General features: G+C 41.7%; 1 protein-coding gene across 11 annotated transcripts in view; it reads left to right on the plus strand.

Moving 5' to 3' along the window:
- Window positions 1-27,256, plus strand: part of nfixb (nuclear factor I/Xb) — a 392,155-nt gene that overhangs the window by 18,565 nt on the left and 346,334 nt on the right. For 4 of the 11 annotated variants that reach the window (XM_059991877.1, XM_059991878.1, XM_059991875.1 and 1 more), the window contains one exon: window positions 18,186-18,717. In XM_059991877.1, the coding sequence (XP_059847860.1) occupies window positions 18,186-18,717 (532 nt within the window). Of the gene's footprint in view, window positions 1-11,778; window positions 11,829-17,279; window positions 17,652-17,713; window positions 17,888-18,185; window positions 18,718-27,256 lie in introns of those variants that run through there. The other 7 variants (XM_059991874.1, XM_059991879.1, XM_059991872.1 and 4 more) reach the window with 5 other exon arrangements.

Below are 27,256 nucleotides of genomic sequence, written 5' to 3' on the forward strand. Positions count from 1 at the left end.
TGTTTGACCCAGTCTACCATTCTCCTCTGACCTCTCTCATTAATGGGGCATTTTTGCCTCCAGAAAGTTGTTCACTGAATTATTATTCTGTGTTTTTTTGCACCATTCTCTGTAAACTCTAGAGACTGTTGTGCATGAAAATCCCAGGAGATCAGCAGTTTCTGAGATAATCAAATCACCCTGCCTGGCACCAACAATCATTCCAAGGTCAAAGTCACTTAGTTCACATTTCTTCCTCATTTTGATGTTTGGTCTGAATGATAACTTAGTCTCCTGGCCATGTCTGCATGCTTTTACGTATTGAATAGCTCCCACATGATTGGCCCTTTAGATATTTGCACTGACAAACAGACATGAAGGTGTACCTAATAAAGTGGCCACCATATACTACCTTGAGATTCATTTTCTTACAGGCATTTATAATAGAAACAAAAAAAAAGAATCAATGAAAAACCACAGCCAGACTGACAAACAACCAATGGACAAAAGGAAACAATCTGGATGAATACAATAATAATAAATAAGTACATAAATAATACTTCGTAAAATAGTAAATAGTATTTTCTGAACAGTACTTAATAAATAGTACATGAGAGGCATGGTGAAGTAGAGAGTTAAAAGAGCAGGAGTACCAAGATCTAGAGGGTATGGGTTTAAAGTAAAATGGAGCTGATTTAAAGATAACTGAGGGAGAGTGGTGTGAATTACCTCATAGGTTGGAGGAGGCAAAGACTGAAAAGGTGTAAGAAGCTCTTGATTCACTAAGGTGTAGCATGTTACCAACTAGATGGGGGTAAACGGTCAGCACTGACATGAGCTGGGGTCTGAAGTGCCTATTTCTGGGAGGTTAGACTGTGATTCTCGGTACAGTGAGGCTCTGTAATACTTCACCACTGAGCAACTGTGCAATATCACTTCAGGCGTGGAGTTGATTTAATTTACTGAACCAGATGTATCCAAGTCAAATCTCACAGTGCCCGTGTCTTCTGGAGATAACATGCTGGGAAAACAAATAGAAACCACACCCTTGGAGTAGATACTTGTCCCAGTCGCTTGGTGTGGGTGCTTATGCCATGCACAAGCCTTCTCTTAACTCACTTCCAATTTTATTGACGTATTCTTTGTTTCTCCCTCATGTACGTGTTTACCAACTGCATTTGGGGAGAAGGGAATGTCAAAGTTTTCTAGAGTCTGCATTGCAAATGGTATGAAAATCCAATGTGAGCACTTGGTTACCATTCATATTTACCTAAGGTACATGCTAGCTCAGGCATTTTTTTCATTAAAGCTAAAAGCAGCCTCACTAATCTCCATAGCCTCTGCCAATTCATTTTGAGAGGATTAAAATATAAAAGCAAGAATGTAATGATGCTTTGTAAGGTGTTGGTCAGACTGCACTTGAAGTATCGTAAGCAGTTTTAGACTTCTTATCTAAGAAAAGATATGCAGGCATTGGAGATGGTCCAGAGGAGGTTCATGAAATGATCCCAGAAATGCCAAGGAGAGCATGTTGCCTATAGTGGGGGAATCTAAGAATCTAGGGTCAGAGGACACAACCTCAGAATAGAAAGATGGCCATTTAGAACAGAGATGAGAAGAAATTTCTTTAGCCAGAGGGTGGTGAAGCGATGGAATTGATTGCCACAGCTGCCTAGTCATTGGGCATATTTAAAGCAGATGTTGATAGGTTTTTGATTAATAAGAGGGAAAAGTCAGGAGAATGAATTTGAGAGGGATCATAAATTAGACATGATGGAATGGCAGAGCAGACTCAGTGAGCTGAATAACCTAATTTGGCTCCTACGTCTTATGGTCTTACAGTCTAAATCAACAACCCTCTGGGATCTCTGTACTCTTCAGATTCTGGGCTCAGTGACACACCAGTTCTCAACATTAGCCACCCGGTTCCCAGCTATCTTCCACAACCATTCTGTCTCCTTAAACATTATCTGTCTGACCATGTATTTTATTTGCTGACACTCCCATGGCATTTTGTAGCACCTTGTGCATGGCTGGATATCTACATGCAATTGTTAATGTTCCACTGAAGTGGTGGATTTTTTAAAATAATCTTTGTGGGATGTATTATGCAGGTAGGGGATGGGTGTTGTGGGTGGAGCGGTGAGGCTTCTTTGGTAAGTCTGCTTCCAAATATTCAGTGGTTCAGCCACAGAAGATGGCTGCCCCCAAAATGGAGTCTTGACAGATGGAGTCCAACTTGGAAAAGTGTGTGGTGATTCACTTTGCAAGGTTGAACTTGAAGGCAGAATACAGAGTTAATGGCGGGTTTCTTAGCAGTGTGGAGATACAGAGGGATCTCTTCCATAGATCACTCAAAGTTGCCATGCAAGTTGATAGGGTTGTTAAGAAGGTGTTTGGTGTATTGGCCTTCATTAGTTGGAGTACTGAGTTCAAGAGCCACAAGATAATGTTGCACCTCTGTAAAACCCTGGTTAGAAACTACACTTGGAATATTGTGTTCAGTTCTTGTAGTCTCATTAAAGGAAGGATTCGATGACTTAGAGGAGATTTACCAGGATGTTGCCTGGATTAGAGAGCATGTCTTATTAGGAAAGGTTCAGTGAGCTAGGGCTTTTCTCTTTGGAGTGAAGAAGGATGCAAGATGACTCAGTAGAGGTGTACTAGATGATAAGAGGCATAGATAGACAGATAGATAGACATAGATACACAGTGACAGGGATCAAAATTTTTAGGATAGGAAAGAAAGGTAGAAAGATACCACTTTCTTATTAGGTTTGTAGAGAGATAGTAACAACCTGTTCCAAATGTATAGCTGCGGACAAAATGGTAGATTTGGAGAGATGTTCTGACATCTGAAAGTCAGGGAAGTTGGAGGGCTTGTGACCAAAATATTAAAGAGATAAGATTAGCTTTGTTTGTCACATGTACATCAAAACATCAAAATGTATGGTGAAATGTATATTGTTGTAGATTTGCATCAAATCAAGAACAATGCTAGTGTCTATGGTCAATCCATATATTTCATTTGTGAATCATTTTAGTAAATCTCTTATGCACCTTTTCCAAATGTTTGCTCGTGAGGTGAATCCAGTAAAGACTTGTAAAAATTATGCAGAGGGGAAAAATCCCAAAGTCATGGGTAAGTTCAGATGGTAAGTTGGAAAAAATTGAACATGAGTCTGCTGGAGGCCAAATCTGCATAGGTGGATGAGTGAGTGGGAGGGAAGAGCAGGGCTTGTTTTGCTGTTGTTGCTGTATTGATTGTTTTCTGTTTTATTGTGTTCTATATTGTTCTGCTGAGCATGTGAAGTTGGCACCAGAGTGTGTAGCGGTACTTGTGAGCTGCCCCAGCACATCTTTGGGTGTGTTGGTTATTAACACAAAGAATGCATTTCACTGTATGTTTTGTTGTACAGATTATAAATAAATCTAAATCTTATACCTTGAACTATTCAGTGTGAGAACCTCCAGACAGGAGACTGAAGACAGAGTAGCCTTCAGCGATGTGAATCAATTCTGAATGTGGATGACTTCTAAGTGTGAATTATAGTTTTGTGAATGGGTTTGGAATGTACGTATTTACATCTTCCTATTCAGAATACGCTGAGAATTTTTTTACTTTAATTGGCTGTTATTTCTCTTGAGTTTTGTATCTACTTGTTCTTGTTAAGTCATTTACCTAACAGTAAATGTATTGAACCCATAGAGACATTAACAGTACTGATGTCTATTTTTCATACACTTAGTAAGTTGTGGAGATGAGGAATCATGGAAACAGGCCTTTTAGCCCAACTGGTCTATGTTGACCGCAGTTCCTATTTAAGCTAGTCCCATTTGCCCGTGATTGGTCCAGATCCAGAATCAGACTCAGGTTTATTATCACCGGCATGTGTCGTGACATTCGTTAACTTAGCAGCAGCAGCACAATGCAATACATAATATAGAATGAATAGATTACAAATCATGCAAAAACAGAAATAATATGTTATTAAAAAAGTGAGATAGTGTTCACAGGATCAATGTCCATTCTGGAATTGGATGACAGAGGGCAAGAAAGTGTTCCTGAATCGCTGAGTGTGTGCCTTCAGCATCTGTATCGCCTACCTGATGGTAACAGTGAGATAAGGGCATGCCCTGGGTGCTGGGGATCCTTAATAATGGACGCTGCCTTTCTGAGGCACCGCCCCTTGAAGATATTCTGGGTACTTTGTAGGCTAGTGCCCATGATGGAGCTGACTAAATTTATGACTCTCTGCAGCTTCTTCCGGTCCTGTGCAGTAGCCACCCCCCCCTTCCCTGCCACCATACCATCCATTGGAACCATTTGTATTATGTACCTATACAAATGTGTTTTGAATGTTGTTAGTGTACCTGCATCAACCACTTCCTCTGGCAGCACATTCTATACATGAACAACCTTCTGGTTTAAAGAATGTTCCTCAGGTTTTTCAGTACCCTTTATGATGAAGGATCTCATCCCAAAATGTTGACTGATTATTTTTTATTCCATTGATGCTGGACCTGCTGAGCTCCTCCAGCATTCTGTGTGTGTTCATTGTTGTCTGTGTTGTAGTTTCACATTCCTGTTCTGCTGGAAGGACAGCTCCATAGTTGGGTCTATTGAAAACCAGTGGGTAAGATACACAGATTATAGATAATAAAGGTCCTGGGGTGGGAACCTATAATTATTTTAATTTTTAATTAAGCATTAATGGACCAGGAGAGTGGAGTGAGTAATAAACAAGGAGGCCAAGCTCAAGGGATGATGACACAGGTTGAACCTTTCAATAAAGTGCTGTGTTTAATTATATGCTTCTGCGTGACCACAGTTTCTTTATTTCATTTTCATAATTTACAGAGGAAGAAGACTGAAGTGAAGGCATTCGACGGTTTGAAACAAAAGAATTTGAAGGATGGTTAACCTCTAAGCCTGTACTCACTAGAGCTTAGATGAATAAAGGGAGATTCCATTGAAACCTATCAAATATTGAAAGGCCTGGATAGAGTGGATGTGGAGAGGATGCTTCCAATAGTGGGGGAGTCTAGGAAGAGAGGGCACAGCCTCAGAATACAGGGACATCCCTTTAGAACAGAGAGAAGGTGGATTGCTTTAGCAGAGGGTGGAGAATGCTTGACCTCAGCAGTCATGTGAGGCAATGAATTTGAAAGATTCACCACCTCTGGCTAAAAAAACGTTCCTTCCCATCTCTGTTGTAACGAGACATCCTACCAATCTGAGGCAGTGCCCTCTGGTCCTTGACTCCCCCACTATAGGAAACATCCTCTCCATGTCCACTCTCTCTAGGGTTTTCAATATTCAATAGGTTTCAATGAGATTACCACTCATTCTTCTAAACTCCAGTGAGTACATGCCCAGAGCCATTGACTGCTCCTCATAGTTAGCTATTTCATTTCTGTGATCATTCTTGTGAACCTCCTCTGTGCTCTCTCCAGTGCCAGATGAGGGGTGCAACACTGCTTACAATACTCAAGGCTCGTCTCACCAATGCCTAGAAAGCCTCAGCATTGCATCCTTGCCTTTTATATTCCTTGGTGTTAGAACGCTACCAGGTCATACTGTGAACCAAGCTAAATGTTGCAACATAGAAAGCACAGTTGTGTAAAGACTGACAAATTGTTTATGGAGATAGAACTGCTGATTAAATGTTTCAAATAACTTCAGTTTTTTTTTTGCATTGTAAGGAGAAACAGAAGGAACAATTTGCATTCACTTAGCCACTTTAATATTGTTGACCATCCCAGAGTGAATCACAGAAGGATTATCAAATGCAGTTTGGCACCAAGTCACTTAAAGGAATTGAAGGCTGGTGATCATACAAGAAAGGAGTTTGTTACTTTATTTAGAGATTCAGCACAGTACAGGGCTTTTTGATCCATTGAGCCCATGTGACCAACTAAATTTCTCACCAGTATGTCTCTAGAATGTGGGAAGAAGCTGGAACACCCAGAGGAAATCAACAAAGTCACAGAGAGAACGTAGAGCAGTGGGGATTGAATCTGGTGCTGGTGGTGTGATAGCGTTATGATAACCCCTACACTGCCACGCAGTGATTAAAAGGTTTGGGGATATCTAATCAGCTGCAATGATGTCACCAAACCTTCATCTCCACCACTGGCAACATGAAGGAATTCAGGGATCTTCAGCAGGCCAGATTTTGAACGGCAGAGTTATCAGGGAGGATCGGTTGGCTTGAGGGGTTTAGGAGATAGAAGATGCAGCGTTCGGACAAACCTAGTTAGAAAGTCACTGCTGGGAACTGCTAGCTCACTGTATAGGAATGGCAATCCTCTACACTCTCTTTGACTGACATCATGACAGCAAGTGGTGAGATAATCTGAATGAAGGCCTTAAAGATCAAAGTAAATTTTATTATCAAAGTATGGATATGTTACCATATACTACCTTGTGAACCAGATCCACTGCTATGGGTAAATAGCTCCACCACCTTGTAGGCTGCCTTGGGAGAGATGAAAGCTTAGGCAGAAAATCCGGAGTGGAGCCCCTAAGGCAGCTGGACATCGCTGAATATCCTTCCGGTAGCTCCTCCAGCCAAGATGGTGCCAAACATATTGCTTTCCTTTGGACTAGACTGAGAGGGCATTTGATGACTGGGCATCGCAGTATCACCATATCTTCTGTCCAGACTTGTGCCCTGGAGGGGTCACTCCAGTGCTGCTTCTCCATTGTCCTTTGAGACAGACAGATGCCATCATCATCATCACTATCTTGAGATTCATTTTCTTTCAGGTATTTAGAGGAAAAAAAGAAATTCAATGAAAAAACTATACATAGACTGATAAACAACTACTGTTCAAAAGAAGACAAACATTGCAAATAAAAATAATACTGAGATCATGAGTTTTGAACAGTCCATGAAAGTCCAACGTCATAGATCAGTCCAGAGTTGAGGTGAGACAAGTTATCCCAGCCAGATCAGGAGCCTGATGGTTGGAGGGTAATAATCTTTCCTGGTGCTCTACCTGATGTTCTATCCCATTTAGAGTATTTTGAGCAGCTTTAGGCCCCTTATTTAAGAACAGATGTGTTAGTCTTGGAGAGGGTCCAGTGGAGGTTCATATATGTAATCCTTAGGATGGAAGAATTAATGTATAAGAAGCTCTGTGGCTGCACTTGCTGGAGTTTAGAAAAATGGTGTGTGTGTGCGGGGTGGGGGGGGGGGGACTCAGAAATCTATCAAATATTGAAAGGCCTTGATAGAGTAGACATGGAGAGGATGTTTCCAATATTGGGAGAGTCTAGGACCAAAAGGCACAGCCTCAGAATACAAGAATGCTCCTTGAGGACAGAGATGAGGAGAAATATTTTTAGCCAGAGAATGCAGAATCTGTGGAATCCATTGCCACAGATGACTGTGGAGATGAAGATTGGGTATATTTGAAAGGAAGTTAATAGTTTCAAGGGTGTCAAATGTTACGGGGAGAAGGTAGGAAAGTGGGTTGAGAGAGATAATAAGGAATGGCAGAGCAGATTCAATGGGTCGAATAACTTAATTCTGCCTCTATGTCTTACGGTCTAAAAAGATTTTTGTACTGTGTCCTGAGGGGAGTATTTATTTCCTAATGGACTTAATTAAACCAGACAACTGGATCATTATGACAAACATTTCTGTAGGTTTTGTGGTGTAAACTGACTTAAGAGTGGTCTATGTTGCAATGTACAAAGTGATCCCATTTGGAGCAAACACAAGAGATTCTGCAGATGCTGAAGATCCAGAGCAACACACACAAAATGCTGGAAAAACTCAGTAGGTCATGTAACATCAGTGGAGTGGAATAAACTGTTGAAGTTCTAGGCCAGGATCCTTCACCTGAACTGGAAGGGAAGGGGGAAGAAATCAGAATAGGAAGGTGGGAGGGATGGAGAGGAAGAAGTACAATCTGGCAGGTCTGTACTCGTTCTCCTCAGGATTGGTGAGGCCAGATGAGGGGGAAGGTGGGTGAGTAGAAGAGGGGAAATGAAGTGAGAAGCTGGAAGGTAATCAATGGAAGAGGTAAAGAGCTGTAAAGGAATCTGACTGGAGAGGGCAGTGGACCATGAGAGAAAGGGAAAGAGGAGGGGCATCAGACGGAGTTGATAGGCAGATGAGATGAGATGAAGAGAAGGGGTAAGATGGGAACCAGCATGGGGAATGATAAAGAAAGAAGGGGGACGGTAGAGAAATCGATGTTCATGCCGTCAGGTTGGAGGCAACCCAGAAGGAGTATGTAGTTTTGCTCCTTCAATCAGAGTAGATTCATCTTCGCAGTAGAGGTAGGATCAGTAAATGGGAATAGGTATGTAGAGGTATTATGTGCAGATTTAGAGCTTCTCCTATTTGGCTTGATTTTATAAACTGTAACATTTGACTGGAGAGAGGTCGTAGGTCTCTAAGACACTGGGTTCAAGAATTGGTGAGATCAGAGTTTAAGGCATAGTATTCGGTGATCAGTGAGTCCTGGGATCAGTTTTGGGGCCTGAGGATCGATTGGAAATCTGGAAGTCGAGTTCCGTTGGCCTGAGCCCCAAGTCTGCAAGTCTCTGTGAGCGTGTTGGGGAAGTTGGAAGCCCAATGTCTATGAGTCCATTTCTAAGTCCATTGGAGGCTGGAGGCCTAAGATGGCCTGTCCTGCAGTTAGAGGATTGTGTATGTGCATGGGTATGTGATAAGTGGTACAGAGTTTGGTTTGCTTGTTGTGTTTCCATGTTGTTCTGCAAAATGTTGTGAGTATGCAATATTGGTGCCAGAATGTGTGGTAACACTGTTGGCTGCCTCCAGCACATTCTTGGGTGTGTTGATTGTTAAAGCAAACAATGCATTTCAATATATGTTTCAATGTACACATGATAAGTTAGTTTGAATCTTGAGAGATTTGGTTGTTCACACTGCAGACAGGTAATGAAGAAATGCTCAATGAAGTTTATTCTTTGATTCCATACTAAAATGGGACTGTTATCACCTTCCGTGATCTTGGCAGGTTGGCTGGCTGTGGAGAGTGTAACTTTTCATGTGGGGTATCTGGAGTTGGGGGTCACTATTTAAAAAAATGAGGAGAGTCACCTGCTCACTCAGTATAGTAATGAGGTGATTTTGTTGTATATCTCCGAGAGCCCTGGATTTCTAGAACTCTTTATCCCAACAGAGAGCTTATGAACATGTCTGAGACAGAGCCTGGTGGATACCAGACAACCAGGGGGTGAGTGGTTTCTGTAGATTGATGAGAATGTGGTCAAGTCAGGTCTTCCTTGATCTTATTCAATGTTGGACAGGGTCGAGGAGCAAAACAGCCTATCCCTGCTCCAACTCCCTTGCTTGTGTGTTTGTGTCGGGTGAACTGTGTGGAAAATGACAGTGAGCTTTTGGAAAGAGACAGCATCTTTAGCAAGGAGAATGGGAGATCAGACATCTCTGTATGTGTTTAGTCACTTTAAGGAAAGTGATCACCAGTCTGTTGCATCTAATGTGATGGTGACTGTGTGCGTGTGTCTATGTGCGTGTGTCTATGAGAGTGTGTCAGCATCTATAAGAGAATGTGATCAATTTTGTGTCTATGTGTGTCTGTATACATATATGGATGGTGCCTGTAACTGCATGTGCTGCATGTGTGCTTTTCTATGTGTCTCCCTGTAATTTGTGTGTGGAAGGATGTCTGTCTATCTGCATATGTCTTAACTGTTTGTGCAGCTCTTTGTTTGAGTCTCTACATCTATGTGTGTGTGTGTGTGTGTGTGTGTGTGTGTGTGTGTGACAACAGAGGGAATAATATTTCTATTACAACCAGAAGGTACGTGTTTCTGGAGGAGAGGGGCAAGGTAATAGGCGGTGACGGGATATCAGAAATCGATGATTCCAAGTAATTGATTCTTACTTCTGCCGACTCCTCTTTCTTTCTCCACACCGTAACAGTTCAGGAGATTCAGTGAGTGAAATTATCTCGGTTCCAAATTACCCCACATGACATCCTTTTTCATGAACCAATTCAAAATCAATGCCTTCGTACTTGAGTTGACCTGGACCTAATGTTGGGATTTTGGCACTGATTCCTAATGACTGTAGTTCAATGTATTTGATATGGAGTGGTGAACGCAGGTGTTAATTATTACTAAATAAAATCTCCTTACACATCCCGACATGTTGTTATACCTACAGAGAATCTCAGCTGGGTTCTAGTTACTTGCTGCACCTAGTTAGTCCGAATTGTTTTATATCAGTCAGGACAGTTGCAGATACAGACTGTAGATGCAAAATCATTTTCCAAAAATATCTGCTCCTGCTGTATGCTTATGTGTTGGACTACTATGTAGAATGTGCGTTTGTTTACATCAGTATACTGAGGTAGGGCGGGATGCTATGTTAAAATAGATGCAGAAAAACACAGTTAAACATTCTTTCTCTCGCACACATCGGTGTAAAAGCTGGCGACTGTGCAGGAGTTCCGTGGAGTAGGGTGTGTGATTTGGCCTCGAATCCTCAGGCTGGTGTTAGGGAGAGACTGCGAAAGGCAAAACAAACGATGTCAGAGTGGTTAGTGGCACGGGAGGGGGGAATAAAGAAAATTGCCCTTGGAATACGGTCCAATAGGCCGAGGGATCTAATGAAGGGCATTTGGAAAATAGGGAGCATATTTTTCCGATGACTGTGTGAGCGGGAACGGCGAGGTGGTGAGGACGAATGGGAGGGAATGGGGACCAGTACACTTCTGAGGAAGGAGGTAAATGAGAATAATGCATGGAGAGAGCGGGTGATCTCACCTCTATGGCAGGCATGGGAAGACACCATGCGTAAGAGGGGTTATGTTCACCCACTTTTGTTACATAGACAGAGAACTGGTGGTCTGTGATATCAGCGTGAGATATCTGGGTTGGTCACTTCATTCAATCATTGCGTAATTAAATGCGCGCGCTTAGATTACAGGCTCCTCTCTAGAGCAATTGTTAGAGTCTGGGCAGTCCCAGTGTCGAGTCCCCTCTCCCCATTCTGCCTCAGTTCTTTTTCGGCCACCTACCCTCATCTCCACCCTCCCGCTACAAAGTGACTGGAGCACTTTCACTAAGCGTCTTGCTCAGGGTGTTCAAACCCCGTTGTCCCCACACCCTAATCCCCCGTTCCCTTACCCCGCCGTCCACACCGCACGTTCCCTAAAAGTCCGCAGCTGGTTGAATGAGCGGCGTCTCCCGTGAACGGAGTCTCAGCCAGTGGCGGGTCTCCTGGTTACCCCATGAGCCCCAAGTGGTTCCTTCAGAGATCCCGGCCCTCCCGCAGATGGTGCGCCTGGATCACGCCATTATACTCGCGAACATAATCAAGGAAGGCGTCTCGGTTGTGTGTTTTATAGAATATTGTTATAGATGTGGTGCTGTGTGTGTGTGTTGGGGGGGGGGGGGTGCGGGAGAGCAGGTAACTGCGTTCGGGAGTGAATGGTTAAAGGAGCCATGTATCACGGCCTCCCTCCCAAATTCAGCAACTTTCCAGACTCTCATTGAGAAGCGACGCCTGGATATCCTACAAGCTGAAAGCAGAGGCCGGCCAACAGGACGGAGGGAAAGAGAGCGGAGCCCGTTCCGGGCAGAGTGCAGAGAGGACGCCACAGCAAGTTCTTGGAATGGAAGCTGATTTTACACTCCCCGCGCTTTACCCCCTCCCTGTAATATGTTAAATGATTAAGTAGAGAGATGGCCTCTTTTCCTACCCCGGACGCCGATGGCCTCCAATTTAAAATCAATTTAAACCTCGTTAAAATTGAAAACAAAACTAAAACATCACGATCACTGTATAAAAAGTAGAACTTAAAATTGCAGTTGTTCTGAACACCGCAAGGCAGATTGGGTGAGTGCGTAGGAGGCGAGGTGTGTTGCTTGTGTCGGCGCAGTGTTGGTTTAACTTGAGAGCGCTGGGTAACACGGGTGAGGGCGATCTGCAAAAATAAAAGCGCTGAAATATGTTCCACGCGAATTGGCTCTTTGCCTTAAGAAAGCAGGGACAAAGTGATCGGGCTTGTGGGGAGCGAATCTCCTCCGATTCCCCCTCCCATTGTTCGCAGTGTCCACGGGTTTCAGGGATGACCACCGTACCTGCGGCAAATGAAGTGCCGTGACTATTCCTGGGCCGAAATCTACCTTTGCCCGAACGGTCTCAAATTTAATTGCGGGGTATAAAACACTTCCCTGAATCGCGAGAACACGGGAACTACCACCGGCAGAAAATTTATTCTATAATAACCCAGCAGACTGCAACTTTTAACTTTCACCAGTACTTTGTCCTATATAGATCTGGTTTGTATTTAATATCTTGCCTCTTCTGTGTTATCTCCTCGCCCTGTTTCATTGGAAGCAGAACTATACTGTATGCTTACAGAAGCAAGTGTTCATTCAATGTGTGATGTATAATATCTGTGTATGTACACGTGTGGTGAATACAGACGCATATGGTACGAATCCTCGTTTGCTTGCTTTATACGCGCGGACCACCTTACTGGAAATCAGGCGTCTTGCTTGTTCTCCCACATCGACCTCCTATCTCTCAGTGATCCCAGGCAGCACAAAAACCCACCGGTACAAAGCTGTACAATCCTGGGTAATTTTTCCCTCCATGATCTTTTCCCATCCTTTCTTGGAATTAAGGGCAACAGTGCCGCTAATACGTATGTATATATATATTTAATATCTTCAAACATTCATTAAGACATTCCCCCCATCAACCTCCCGCAGGGGTAAATGTGCATAATACTCTAAGGAAGGGTCTGAACGGCGAAATCATACCAGCTATTAATTGCCTAAATGTCCAAAGATCAAACCTCTGCGTCTAAATTACTTGAACGGTGCGTTGATGCAAACCAATGCTGTATTAAATTCTGAAAAGTATATATTTCCCAAACTGTTCACAACTAGTTAATGTTCGGCTTAATATAAACAGAACACGCTAAGAACTGCACACGTGGGCCCCAGTTTGATATATTTTTAAGGGGAGTTATATTATTTAGGTTTACACATTTCTCGGCATACTTAGGCGTTGCTGAACGGGGTTTCTTCAGTGTGTTTGATCAAAGTTAAAAGATATTGAGAGTGAATTGAAAGGCAGTCGTGTGAAATTAGATCGTGGCATGAGAGGCACAGAATAGAGTCCTGCCCTCGTCATGGGCATGAGAGGCACAGAATAGAGTCCTGCCCTCGTCATGGGCATGAGAGGCACAGAATAGAGTCCTGCCCTCGTCATGGGCATGGTTGTACGTTTGGGGGTGGGGGGGGGGGAGTGGAGAGTACGCGGTAAATAGGGAAAAAAAGAGAAGTGAACGGTAAAAACACAGTCTGGTTTTACAGAGAGGTCTGTGTACTTGTTAACACCACAGGCCGAGGGCACCGCAGCACAGCGCCTTGCGGAGTAGCCATTTACCGAACCCTCGCCAACCGTATCCTGAAGCGCAAGAGGAAACTTTTTCTTTGAATTCCTGCCTCCGCTGCACCTTATTCATGTTATTGTCGTCTTCCCTTTAACACAAGTCTCTCCTTTAATAAAAAGTAATTCCAAAGGCGAATTTAAAACAAAAGAGTCGTTTGAAAACACAGTTGCGCAAACTTGAGTGGGGATTAAACCATGTTTTTATTTTCATACAAAACTTATAGCGTGTTGTTTCTCCTGATTTCTACCACTTCCCTCTCAGAAGATGCTGGCGGTGACCACCGTCTCCAATTCTAAAGAGCAACAACGTTTCAAAAGACTCAGAAATACAACACACACGCGCGCGCACACACACACACAGAGGAAAATATAGAAGTAAAGCCTCTTATTTGGAAATATTTTGCCCATGTACCTGTGTTTCACTTCCGGACTTCTGGCTGCCTGTTTTACTATATTTTATATATTGTATACCCCCTCACCCACTCCGCCTTGCTGGAGTAGGTACCTCGCCTTCTCCCTGGGCTGACGCCAAAGGTTCAACCCCTCCAGAGTTTCAGATCTTGGCTAACCGTGACTGCTTTGTAAACGGAAACAAACTATTTACTTGGCTGATACACAGAGCGAACTCAACCAGGCAGCTGGTCGATACACACAAAGGGGCTCTTTCTAAACTCAAAAGATTCTCGCTAACTTTCTGTTTTAAAGGGTGAAAAAAATAAAGTAGAGATTTTTATCAGCTTTGTGGATTTTCCTTTCAGAACAATACAAAATACAGTTTAAGAATTTATATAGAGTAGTAAATTCAAGCAGTTTAAGTGGACCGGAGAGAGAGAGAGAGAGAAAGAGAGAGAGAGTAAAATAATTGATGTGAAATAACTGTAATGTATGCGGTGTACCTACAAATACCTTTACAATTCTATGGTCATTAGCGACATTTCTTGAAATTGCTTCAACTTGATGTGTTCCCCCCACCCCCGAAAAGCCAACAGTTAACTTATTAAACTGGTTGAATATGTGCCCTTGTACAGTTGGAGATCGGTAATGCTGATTGACAAAGGAAGGACAATGCTGCCTCGCTGCACAATGAAATGTGGCATCCTTTAATGGACTGAACGTGGAAGTTATCCCTGCAAAAATTGTGTGTGTGTGTGTGTGTGATTGCAAGTTTTGCATTAATCCTTAGCTGTGCATTATTGATTCATTTTCCCTCAGCCCCCTTTATTTATGAAAGGGATGTATGCTATTTATGCAAGGGATGAAATAAAAACAGAAGAATTAACTAAATCTTTAAAGAGGAAAGTCCTTTATATAAATTTGTGTTGCTGCTATAAAGTGGAAATTTTCATGGCATTTATACTGTATGTGTATATAGCCATGACAATAAACTTGAACTGGAACTTGAAATATCTGAATTAACTCTTTCAAGATTTTTCACCTCTGCTTTTCTTTTCCATTGCTGGTCTGTTGGAAACCTCAGTGAAACAGATTACTAGGTGCTGCGATATATATTTATGAAATTGATACAAACATTGGCAAGTGCCATGAATAATATTTTCACTTCAAAAAATACATTTGTACTAATGCTTGCATCCCATATACAATATAAGTAAAAATGTAATCCATATACATCATTGTGTACATCCATGAAATGTACAATATGTTTCACTATATAAGGACATTACATGTGTACATGCTCAAACATGTTTTATGTATATCCAATTAAAATTGTAAAGCACAATTGCCAGGATCCCTCTGCAGGCCAGTCTGCACCTGTGGGAAAAGAAACGGGGACAATATTGCAGGCTGAAGACTAGTCAGAACTTTGAACTGAAATATTTAACTTGTTTTTTCTGAACACAGGGCAGCCTGACCTGCCAATGTTTCCAGCATGTTCTCATTTTGTTTTAAATTTCAAGCAACTGCAATTTTTCATTTTTTTGATTTTCATGTCTATTTAAATAAGATGCATGTGATATTTTTATTATAACTATATATGCATTATATTTAAATGTAATACTTTATTAATTCTAGTCACTATCAAAATCACTTATCTTTTTGTTAGATCAGCAACAGTTTTCCATAGTGTTACTTATTCATTTCGAAGTTAATTTTTTAAATAAAGCATCGAAGTAAATTAGAGTGTTTTAAATATGGAACTTGTTGGTAGGAGGGAAAATAATTTAAAAATTATTCTTAAAATGCCGAGTTGGTGAGGGAGTGTTGGAGGTGAGAGGGTTTGAATGAATGCAGTGGGTATCAGTCAGCTGCAGTATGGACAGTGGTAGACAATGATGATCTATGAAGTATCTTGAGAAACATAGATGGACTTCATGCTAAGTGAAGACATGTATTTAAAAAATTACTTGAAGTTGTGTGCAAAGGCCTGTTAAATCGATCTGAGGGATTTTCTCCCTATTATATTGCAGAATATTAAATTATTATTTTATAAGCAAATGGGGCCTTGTGCCAACATAAATACAGTCAAGGCCACTTTGGGATTAAGTCTGATAAATTCACTGCAATGACTCCTTGCACCCTACACCATGTGTAGACACATGGATACAGACCACACTTGTGCATATGTGTTCTCTCATTTTACCTTTGCAGATTAAATTCTAAACTTTTTCCAAAACCATTAGCCAACGCCAGTCAAAACAGCCTCATATTATAAGTAAAATTAAAATCAATGTGCATGGGCATTCATACAGATTTTCAGCTGTTCATATGTTTTTGGGTGCTCCAAGAGAAATTAAATTTAGAGGGATTGGAACTCTCCATTGGTTTTTGAACAGTGGGATGAAGCAACTGTTCAAGGCGTAAAGTGCCCATGAGAGGTACACGTTTCCTGAATCTTAATATCCTAATTCAGCAAGGAAAACAATGCATGCGTGTGCACACACACATAGATGTGGACACACAATCACTAATACTACAATTTGTCTGTGATTTCTGATGTTTATTTCCCTTGAATCTTCCCCTTGCACACAAAGAAATTATTTTTTTCATGATGGAAAGAGAAAAAAATATTCAACAATAAAACCTTCAGACGAATTTGACTGGATTGAAGCAACATATGTTTTTCTTTTTAAAATCTAACTGCTCATGGAATGAAATAAAGTTTTGTGAAATGATTGAGAGAGAGAGAGACAGGAGACAAGGAGGGTGTATACTGTCAATGTTGCCATATTTGTAAAATGACAGGTCTGCGTTTCAGCAACAACAGCCTATTTTTTTAGGACCAAGTTTTAAATTGGCAGAATGTGAGGGGCATGTTAAAGCGAGAATGTAGCCAGTGTTGACCTACTTCTAGGTGGGGAGATAAGGTTGGCACAAGGCCTTGTGAATGTAGAGAGGAGCTTTGTCAAGAAGCTGGGGAAGTTGAATCATAGTTCGGAGTTTGCTGAACCTCACAGCTTGGGGGAGGGCAAACGCTTTCACATTATAGAAGACTTCCTATTTTTAAAAGCTGACTTTTAGGACATTCTTTTTTAGGAAGATGTTTTGATAAACAAAGTACATTTAAAATACGTGAACAAATTTTAATTTTTGTGCAGGAGACGCACTATCATATTTATGGTGTCAAACACAAACGCTACCATTGCCTATTTAATTCTTTGTGTGAGAGTGCTTACTTTTCCCGCTCCACCACACCCTTATCACCCTCAACCCTCCAATGTCTATTTAGGAGTGAGGATATTTGTTTATTTTTATAAAAGAATCAAATTTAAATTGTTTGTTGGTTAATCTGGTTCGCCTATTATGGACTGCAGCTGGTTAGGGTCTAGAGGAACTGAATGTGTTTTTAATGCTGTGAAATATCCCATTCTGCCACAGTGTAGAGTGGGCAGAAATGAAAAATTCATAAATGCTGGACTTTGCTTCTTCATTGCATACGGATAGTTGATTTTGATTTGGCAAATTGCGTGCTCTCTCCAACTGCACAGCCCTACTTAAGGAACGTCGATTGGCTGGCTGGTAGGCGTGACTTTGCCAAATAGGTGGGCCTTCTGTTGGCAAGAACTCAAGCAAATGGTTGGAGATTGTGTGGGGAAAGAGATCGAGCGAGCAAGAGAGAGAAGGGAGAGAGAGAGAAAGAGAGAGAGAGAGAGAGAAAGAGAGAGAGAGAGAAAGAGAGAGAGAGTGAGAGAAAGAGAGAGAGAGAGAGAGAGAGAGAAAGAAGGCTGCAATCCTCTCTGCCAGCACTTCATACTTGCTCCAAGCTCCAATACGGGAATCCATCCCTCCATTACTATGGTATCTCATTCCAAATAGGCCGGAAGAGACCTGCTTTCGGACGAACTTTCTTTTTTTGGCCAAGGCCATTTGTGCATGATTAAGTCCTGCTTTTTTTTAAATATATAAAGCCGTTTGTTGGAAGTGTCACATTTTGTGAGTGTGTGTATGTGTGTGAGACAGAGTATCCATTCGCCTCGTATTGAGTACAATCATTGATCGCCGAGCAGCACTCAATGTAATGAGAGTTCGAAATGGTAACTATATAAAAAAAATGCCAGAGCAGATGCAATGGTATTGAATTTTACCACTGTGTGTTCATGTCCGTATGTGTGTGTGTGTGTGTGTGTGTGTGTGTGTGTGTGTGTGCGCGCGTGTGTATATGTGTGTATTGCGTGTGTGTGCGTACGCACTAATTTTGTGAAGCCATAGTGTTTTATTTTTGCTTTTTTTTCTTGCTCATCTTCTCAATGGTTTCCTAGGTATTGATTGGTTTCTTTCCTTTGTCTCCTTCTCTTCCACCGCCTCCCCTCCACCCTCCTCTCTTGCTAACAGGATGAATTTCATCCGTTCATCGAAGCCCTTCTCCCTCATGTCCGAGCATTCTCGTACACATGGTTTAACCTGCAGGCTCGTAAGCGCAAGTACTTCAAGAAACATGAGAAGCGTATGTCCAAGGATGAGGAGAGGGTGGTCAAGGACGAACTCCTGGGAGAAAAGCCTGAAATCAAGCAGAAATGGGCGTCCCGTCTCCTGGCGAAACTGCGGAAAGATATCCGGCCTGAATTCCGGGAAGATTTCGTGCTGACCATCACAGGCAAGAAAGCTCCATGCTGCGTCCTTTCTAATCCCGATCAGAAGGGCAAAATCCGTCGGATCGATTGCTTGAGGCAGGCAGACAAGGTCTGGAGGTTGGACCTGGTCATGGTCATACTGTTCAAAGGGACTCCTTTAGAAAGTACTGATGGTGAACGGCTGGTGAAGTCACCTCAGTGCAGTAACCAAGGCCTGTGCGTTCAGCCACACCACATTGGAGTTTCTGTAAAGGAACTTGACTTATACTTGGCCTATTTTGTACACAACCCAGGTAAGTTGACCAGTTGCTTCAGTTGTTTACATCTTCTCATTCTGAATGTGCACCCTTGTTTGCATTTGGTCAATTTGTTGAACAATTATGCCATGTTTGGACAATTTCCATTTAAAACCTTTCCATGAGCAGAACAAAGTCTTGCCTAACACAGAATTAAAGGGGAAATATGCGCCAATGAAAAAGAAAATTATTTTTGTTAAAAACGAATTGAAGTATTAAAATGCCCATTTCCATTCTGACCATTAACCCATTACAGGGTTCATTTTAGTGAAAACACCGTTTAAGTTTTTTCAGTAAAATGTGCCGTGCTCGGCATATATTTTTTTTTAGGGAAATATTGCATTAACAATAAAGTAAATTGTTTTCAATGAATATCATTCGTCATGATGTCAATTGCCAAATGCTGAAGGAACTCAAATTTTAATTGAATGAAATTTTTCCAGACGTAAACCATTACAGTGAATGAACAAATGTGAGTTCATTTAAAATCACACATAGAATAAAAAAATTCCTTAATTAAAGCACTGCAAATTTTATTTTCTCCTCCTTAAACAGTGCACGTCTGCAGTTTGAATTACTCCTGATTTTTATTTTTTTAAAAAATCTAGTCTAAGCTAGTAGCTGCATCCACTGGAAGATCTGAAGGTGAAGGAGAAGAACTGGAAAAAAAAATATAATTAAATTAATAGTAGAGGGCCCTCGAGCTCTATTTATCTGTTCCTGCAAAGTGACAATGCTGCTACCTTTCCTTTGGTTTATTTTCCCACTTTGCTCAAGGAAAGCTGGCCTCTTGATTTCTCGTATCTTAGCCTTCCTCGCTGCTCACCCCGTTGTGTATCAGGGTGTCGGACACCAGCCGCCTGCTCTGAGCTGGGCTTTGACCCACGGCCTTTGTGACAAAGGCAGAGTGAGAGAGTGGCTGAGCCAAAGCTCTGGGAGCAGAGGCTGCTTGAATTGAGCCAATTTTTACTTGCAACAACTTATTTAGAGTATGAATGCCATGTGTTGTCAGTAAATGCTCGGACTCGGAGTTTCCGATATCCCTGCTCACATTCTCAATTGAAATCTCTTGCTGCAAAGAGAAATTGGAAGTGTATCTGGTAATGTTGTGACCACAGGGTACTCAATGCTATGAAGTGTGTATCATTGCAATAGAAAATAAGTGAATGTTTGATTTGCACTCCACAATGACGTGTGCTTTGTCCAGCTACACGCTATTCCTAATCCTAGTAGCAATATAAACATTGTCTTTCCTAGTCTTTTAGTGCACTGGTTCACTTTCACTGGGCACTTTTAATGGGCGCTGTTATGTAAAAGGACCGCACCTTTTTGCACACGTGAATTGAAAGAAAAATCAGAGAATTAGTTGTACAAATGAAAATTATTGTTAGAATTGATCATCCTACTTAGTGTGAATTACAGTATACAGTATACCTGCGGCAGAGCTGTGAAGTAGATGTGTTAAAATTTGCAAGGTGATTGGATGTTATATGTGAAGGCATTTCACTTGAACCGTCTTTTTGCTTGAGTGAGGCTCCAAAGGTTGGGGGCTTTTAAGAGCAATGAGGGATATTGTCACTCTGCATAGGGATCACGTATAGGGAGTGCAGAGTTATTCGCAGCACCGGCTCCCAAGGCAGAATCAAGTAACACTGGTAAGTAACTCTTAACTCTCCCTCTACAGCCCAGCACACTGCTATCCTGTTGCGGGGTTGGGATTGGAGTAGCTGGAACCAGACAGGGACACAAATCGTAGGGCTGAAATTTGACAGTGCCAAGTCTCACTTGACTGTACAATTTCATGCCATTTAATACAGGCACAGCTAAACTACAATCTTTAAGTTAAGGAGTAAAAATTTTACTTACTGTCCTCAAAGAAGTGTGCAAAATATTTGATTGACAAAACGAATACTGCTTGTTAGAAATGTGGTTCAATGCAATAGCTTTGGTTGTGTTCTTTGCAACAGATGTCCTACTAATAAGCTTGAATTATAACAGAGAAGTAGAGAAACAAGGGGGGAAAAGACTTTGTGTGTGTGTGTCTCTCTCTCTCTCTCTCTCTCTCTCTCTCTTCATTGGCAATCTGTCAGGACACGGACACAACAGCCTAAAACAATCAGCCGATAACAATGAAAAGCAGGGGAAAAACATTCCATTTTTATTTGGCCCCACCTGGGGAGACGGCGCTAACAAATGTTTTTGCCCACAATGCCACCTTGTCCAGAAATGAGGTTTCATTCTCTAAACGGTCCACTTCTCCTTCTGTTTCATGAACCTTATTTTTATCTCTGTAAGTCTTTGAAATTAGGTATTCACTTTTAAAACTATAGCAAAATAATTCAGGTGTATATAATAGCATTGATCAGTTGAAAAAGCTTCAAAGTATTTAATCGTTACTCTCTTGGTACATTTGGTATGAATTTATATATCTGAGATATGCCAGACAAAAGTCGTGTTTGCCTGTTGATATCTGTGTATGTCATTGAATGAAATATGCCTATAAAGCAAGTTCTTAGCTTATTTCATCCCGCCATTTTCACTCCACCAAAGCCGTTGCTAAAATGGCGTGAGGTTCGGTCCTCTCCATGTAATGGGCATAATAGAGCTGATAGCAGAGTTTAAAGAAAGACCATCTGAGAGTACATTTTTTGTTCGCCCTCTTTTAGCTCTGTCCTTCTAAGTCACATATATCTTACATAATGTCAGCCAGCTGCTTTTTTGAAGCCCGATTTGTTCATCATAATTTTATTTGCACAGGGCAAGAGCTGAGATCTTATCGTCAACACCCTGTACTTGTTATGGTGTCATCATGTTTTTGTAGTGGGATGGCATCTCCCTTTTCCTTGGCATTGGCAGAGCAGGTGCTAGAGCCTCCAGTGACTGAGGTTCAATCCTGACCACTGCTGCTGTCTGTGTGGAGGCTTTTCTTCATTCTCCTTGTGACCCGCATAGGTTTTCCTGGATGGTCTGGTTTCTCTGGTATCTCAAAGGTGTACAGTTTGGGAAATTAACTAGCTATTGTAGAATGGCCACAGTGTGTGGGTGTATGGGAATGGGGGAAGGAGCTGATGTGGGGAGGATAAGATAGGATTGGTGTAGGGTGTGGACAATCATTGTGAACTGAATGGGTGAAGGGGCTGTTTCTGTGTTGTGGGACTCAATAACAGACTAGTCTCTGACATATCTGTCTCTCTTGGCTTATTGCTAGGTCAATCAATACTTCCTTCGATTTTTTTTCTTGCACTGGGCTTGTGCAGTTTAGTCAGATGAACAAATGATATTGGCAAAAATATTAACCTGTACTGTACATCTAAAACAACCAAGAAAATCTTGTGTGAATATTGTGCTTTAAGGCTCAACCTGCTGTGGGTAAGAGTGAATTATTTTTCGGGTCAGTGTTGTCAAACAGACAAATAGAAATAAAAAAAATAACCCACACATGGTCGTCAACAAAAATTAAAACTCAACAACACTGTGGTTTAGAGACAAAACTACATTCCTGAAAGTGTTAACATAATGACTTCAAAACCAATACCTTGTCAAGAGTGTCTGAGCAAAGGGTTAAGCAATGCAATTTGGAAATACTGTTAGAGCCAATGGATGATAAAGATAGTTTGCAACTGAAGGTCGAGTTTCTCCTGTGAAAGAACTGGGAGGGCAATATTGGTTCCTCATCCCCACAAGAAATTATGATGCACTCTTCTGTTTCTCACCACAGGTCTGGTGCAGAACTGACCTGTATCAGGGGCAGGGAGTGCCAGGGCTTGGCAATGCAGGTTGAAGTAAACGGCTACTTGAGCCAGCTGCTTGTCAGTGCTGTTTCCGCCAAAGCCTTGTTGCATATCTTGATTTGTGGTATTTATACATAGTGGTTCATTGACAGCTAGTTTGGATGTCTCATGACCCATCGCTATGAGACCCTCCAAACTGAGGGGCATATTGGCCTCGCCAAGGTTGAAACGTCTGTGTATACAAAAAGCAAAAAAAAACCCCTCATCATTAAATAAACTGAGAGCTAAAAAAGCTTTTCTATATATTTAAATATTTGATTTCCCACTTTTATATACACAAATTCAATTATATATATATATATATATATATATATAGAGAGAGAGAGAGAGAGAGAGAGAGAGAGAGAGAGAGAGAGAGAGAGAGAGAGAGACCATTAGTATATATTTATAATATCATTCTACTAATAAATAAATATGTTAGATATAACATATTTTGCTTTCTTGGTGAAGGATAGGAAATCCTTCAGAGACCGTGGTTGTGACATAGTGCTCAGGAAAAGAATGGGCACGCTTGGGTTTATCAAAACTGAAGATGAGCCATGTTCTGAATCCCTCTCCCAACATATCACTCTTGCTCAAGATGTCGGATGTTGAAGAGATGTGGCTGCACTCCCTCAAGCTCAATAGTGCTGCAGCCAAGTTCCCCAGAGCAAAAATTTGAGGAGGGATTAAACCAATCTGCAGTGAGCCAAAGGCAGGAGTGTGGCCATGATCCCTGCACATTGTCAACCTTGAGTTTGTGGCAGACTAATGTCGGCACTTTCACTGTTGCCCACCACTACTGTTCAGACTGCAGAAAATGGGTCTAGGCTTGCCCATGCCATTCAGCCTTCCTGCTGGAATCATTCTCTGTCACTCAATATCCAGGTACAAAATAAGCAGTCGCATAGAGTGATGGTACTGTAGAGTCATCACAGTGATGGGAGGCTATTCAGTCCATTGAGTTTGTACTAGCTTCTAGTAAAGCAAACATCTGAATCCCATTACTCTGATCTTATTCCACACTCCATGAAAACTTCTCCGATGCCAATCCAATTTCCTTCCAAAGCTTTGCTTAATTTTGTTTCTACCGCCCTTCAGTTGGTGAGTTCCAGATTATCAAATTTCTGTCTAAAAACTTTTCCCTGTATTCCCTCCTCACCTCACCTCCCTCATGTTGAAGGTTCTTGCCTCTGTTCATGAACATCTTTCTCCAAACACTTTGTGATATTGTCTACCTCTGTCAAGTACAGGTTTAATTATCATTCAACCATACACATGTGTACAATGAAATAAAACATTGTTCCTCTGGGGTCAAGGTGCAAAACAGAATACATATAGTCACACGCAGTATACAGTGTGTGACTACTTAGTTATGAAATCTCACAACCCTCCCATTTCCTCCAGTTAGTTGGAGTTGAAAAACTTCTGCTTTACCAATAAACCCTGTCACCTTGAAAAGATATTTGCAATATACGAACTAATCCCTCTGCCCCACCACAGCATCATTATCAAGTTTTTCATCCAGATTCAAAACCAGGTTTTGAAGAATTCAGTTCTCAGAAAAAGCAAGAATTTCCATTTTGCGTGCATCAAGTTGGATGTTGCGATTCTCTGTGCTCAGTGTGAAGGAACTGGTCAGGGAGACGTGATAGGCAAAACCATGGCCAAGTATGGGACTAGCCTTATGAATACAATCTCTTGTTAACTCATTGAGGCCCATTTGTTTCAGAGTGAGTGAAATGATCCATGCTGGTTCAGGAGTCTGATGATTGTAGGCTGATAACTGTTTCTGAACTTGCTGGTGTGGGACCTAAGGTTCCTGTACCTCAAACATAAAGCAAACACTTCCACGTTTATCACACCTTTGTTGCATGGATACCCTTAGATCCTATTAAACACTGGGAATATTATTGTAGGAGCTGACAGAAAATGCAGCAGCTTTTAATTCCAAGTCTGTGATCAGCCAGTGGAGTCTGTCTGTGCTGTCCAGGTGTATGAGCAAACTGATCTGCCTTTCTTTGGGTAAACCTCAATTAAAGGCATTAAAGGTGACTGGACAGGTATTCAGCTTTGCCATCAGGACCTCCCTCAGCTCAAGATCATCAACTGAGATGAGGCTATCTTGATGTTGGATTTGGGTTGGGAGTCCATAATGTTTATGGTCAACACCTGTCTGGTCAGGGATAAGGATACCACCAACTCCGGCAGCTTAAAACTGAGTATGGACAGACTCTGAGATCAGTGAGGAGAACACAGTTCAGCTCCAATCAGCCAGCAGTGGCATGGTTAGGTTGCAGCATCTTTCGACCCCCTGGTTGGTTGCTGCTTGTTCCAGCTGGACATTATAGAAAGAATAGGGGCTGTCCAAATTGGATGTATCATCAAAGATTCCTGATGCATTGATGTTCTGCCACTAGATGTCACTAGGTTTGGGATTGGAAAGTATTTGAAGGACAGTCGGGATGCCATGGTTACATCCATCCTTGTGTGCCCTTGTTTAGCCTCTCAGACCCGCCTCCAAACCTGACACGCCATCAAAAACCGATTATCCGGTGCATCATTCTTTTCAGTTCGTGGCACCTTGCTGTGCACAATTGGATGTAGCATTTCCCCATGTAACTACAGTGAGTGCTCTTCAAAGAGAAAGACTTTCATGTCTACAGTGCCTTTTAGATCTCTTTCAAGACCATCCAATCTACTTCACAATCTGTGAAGTAGTTTTTGAAGGGTACTCATTGTAACATAGGAAACAGCCAATTTGTAATCACCCACGAACAGCCATGTGACAATGGTCTGATAATCTGTTTTCATAATGTTAATTGAGGTCAGGACACTGAGGTTAGTCCAACTACCCTTTTCCTAAGGAGAGGTCAGAGGGTACCTTAGTTCAGATTCAGATCTAGGTTTTTTTATTGGATGCATATCAAAGTGTACAGTGAAATGTGTCATTTGCTCTACCAAAACAATGCAACACAACCTAAGGATGGGCTGGGGACAGCCCACACGTGTTGCCACACATTCTGCTACCAACATAGCACCCACCATGCTCAGCAGAACAACACAGAACACAACAAGCAACAAAGCAACAACAGTGAGTCAAGTCCCTTTCTTCCCCCCTCACACCCACCCACCCAAAAGCATACACAGTCCTCTAACCCCAAGACAGGCCTTCTTTAGTCACCAGCCTTCAATGGACTTGTGGATTTGCAGACACCGAGCTCCAACTTCCCTAACAGACTTGCAGAGATTCGCAGACTTGGGCTCTGTTACTCTTACCCAAATGACCACATATCTGCACACTGTCAGTAATCAGAATCAGATTTAATATCACCAGCATATGTTGTGAAATTTGTTTACTTAGTGGCTGCAGTACAATGCAATACATGATAATATAGAAAAATAAATTTATCAGCCAGTCCATTACAGTAAATATAAATATGTATATTAAATACTTAAATTAAAAATAGTGCAAAAAAGAAATAATATTTTAAAAAGTGAGGTAGTGTTCATGGGTTCAATGTTCATTTAGGAATTACTTGGCAGAGGGGAAGAAGCTGTTCTTGAATCACTGAGTGTGTGCCTTCAAGCTTCTGTACCTCCTTCCAGACAATAACAATCAGAAGATGGCATGTATGGGGAATGGGGGTCCTTGATGATGGATACCGCCTTTCCAAGGCACTGCTCATTGAAGGTGTCTTGGATACTACCGAGGCTAGTACCCAAGAAAGAGTTGACTAATTTAACAACTTTCCATAGTTTCTTTTGGTCCTGTGCAGTAGCCCACCCCCCACCCCTCTTACCAGACAATGATGCAGTCTGTCAGAATGCTCTCTATGGTACAGCTGTAGAAGTTTTCAAGTGTTTTAGGTGACAAATCAGATCTCCTGAAACCCCTAATGAAAGCCACTGTCTTGCCTTCTTTATATTTGCATCAACATGTTGGGACCAGGTTAGATCCTCAGAGATCTTGACACCCAGGAACTGGGTGTTGCCTAGGCTGTTCTCATTGGTCTGCAAAAAGGTGCTTCACCCATAACTGTTGCTCTCTGAGAGGCAAGTGAGTGGCATGGTAGCCTAGTGGCGCATTTGACTGTATGTGATACATTTTACTACATGTTTCGAATTGCATATGGCAAATAAAGCCAATCTTAATCTTAGTGTAAAGCCTTAAAGCATTAAAACATTCGATGGTTCAATAGGAGTACAAGCTGGCCTCCCACCCACCTCCCCTCTCTCCTAATCGGATCTGTTCATTCCAAAGAGGAAGAAAGATCCTAAGGGGAGTAAGGGGCAGCCGTGGCTGACGAGGGAAGTAAAGGGCGGTATAAAAATAAAAGAGAAGTATAACATAGCAAAGATGAGCGGGAAACCGGAGGACTGGGAAGCTTTTAAAGAGCAACAGAAGATAACAAAAAAGGCAATACGCCAAGAAAAAATGAGGTACGAAGGTAAACTAGCCAAGAACATAAACGAGGATAGTAAAAGCTTCTTTAGGTATGTGAATAGCAAAAAAATAGTTAAGACCAAAATTGGGCCATTGAAGACAGAAACGGGTGAATTTATTAAGGGGAACAAAGAAATGGCAGATGAGTTGAACAGGTACTTTGGATCTGTCTTCACTAGGGAAAACACAAACAATCTCCCAGATGTAATAGTGGCCAAAGGAACTAGGATAAAGGATGAACTGAAGGAAATTTATATTAGGCAAGGAATGGTGTTGGATAAACTGTTGAATCTGAAGGCTGATAAGTCCCCAGGACCTG

This window comes from Hypanus sabinus, chromosome 16 (genome assembly GCF_030144855.1).
Source record: "Hypanus sabinus isolate sHypSab1 chromosome 16, sHypSab1.hap1, whole genome shotgun sequence".
Lineage (NCBI taxonomy): Eukaryota > Metazoa > Chordata > Chondrichthyes > Myliobatiformes > Dasyatidae > Hypanus > Hypanus sabinus.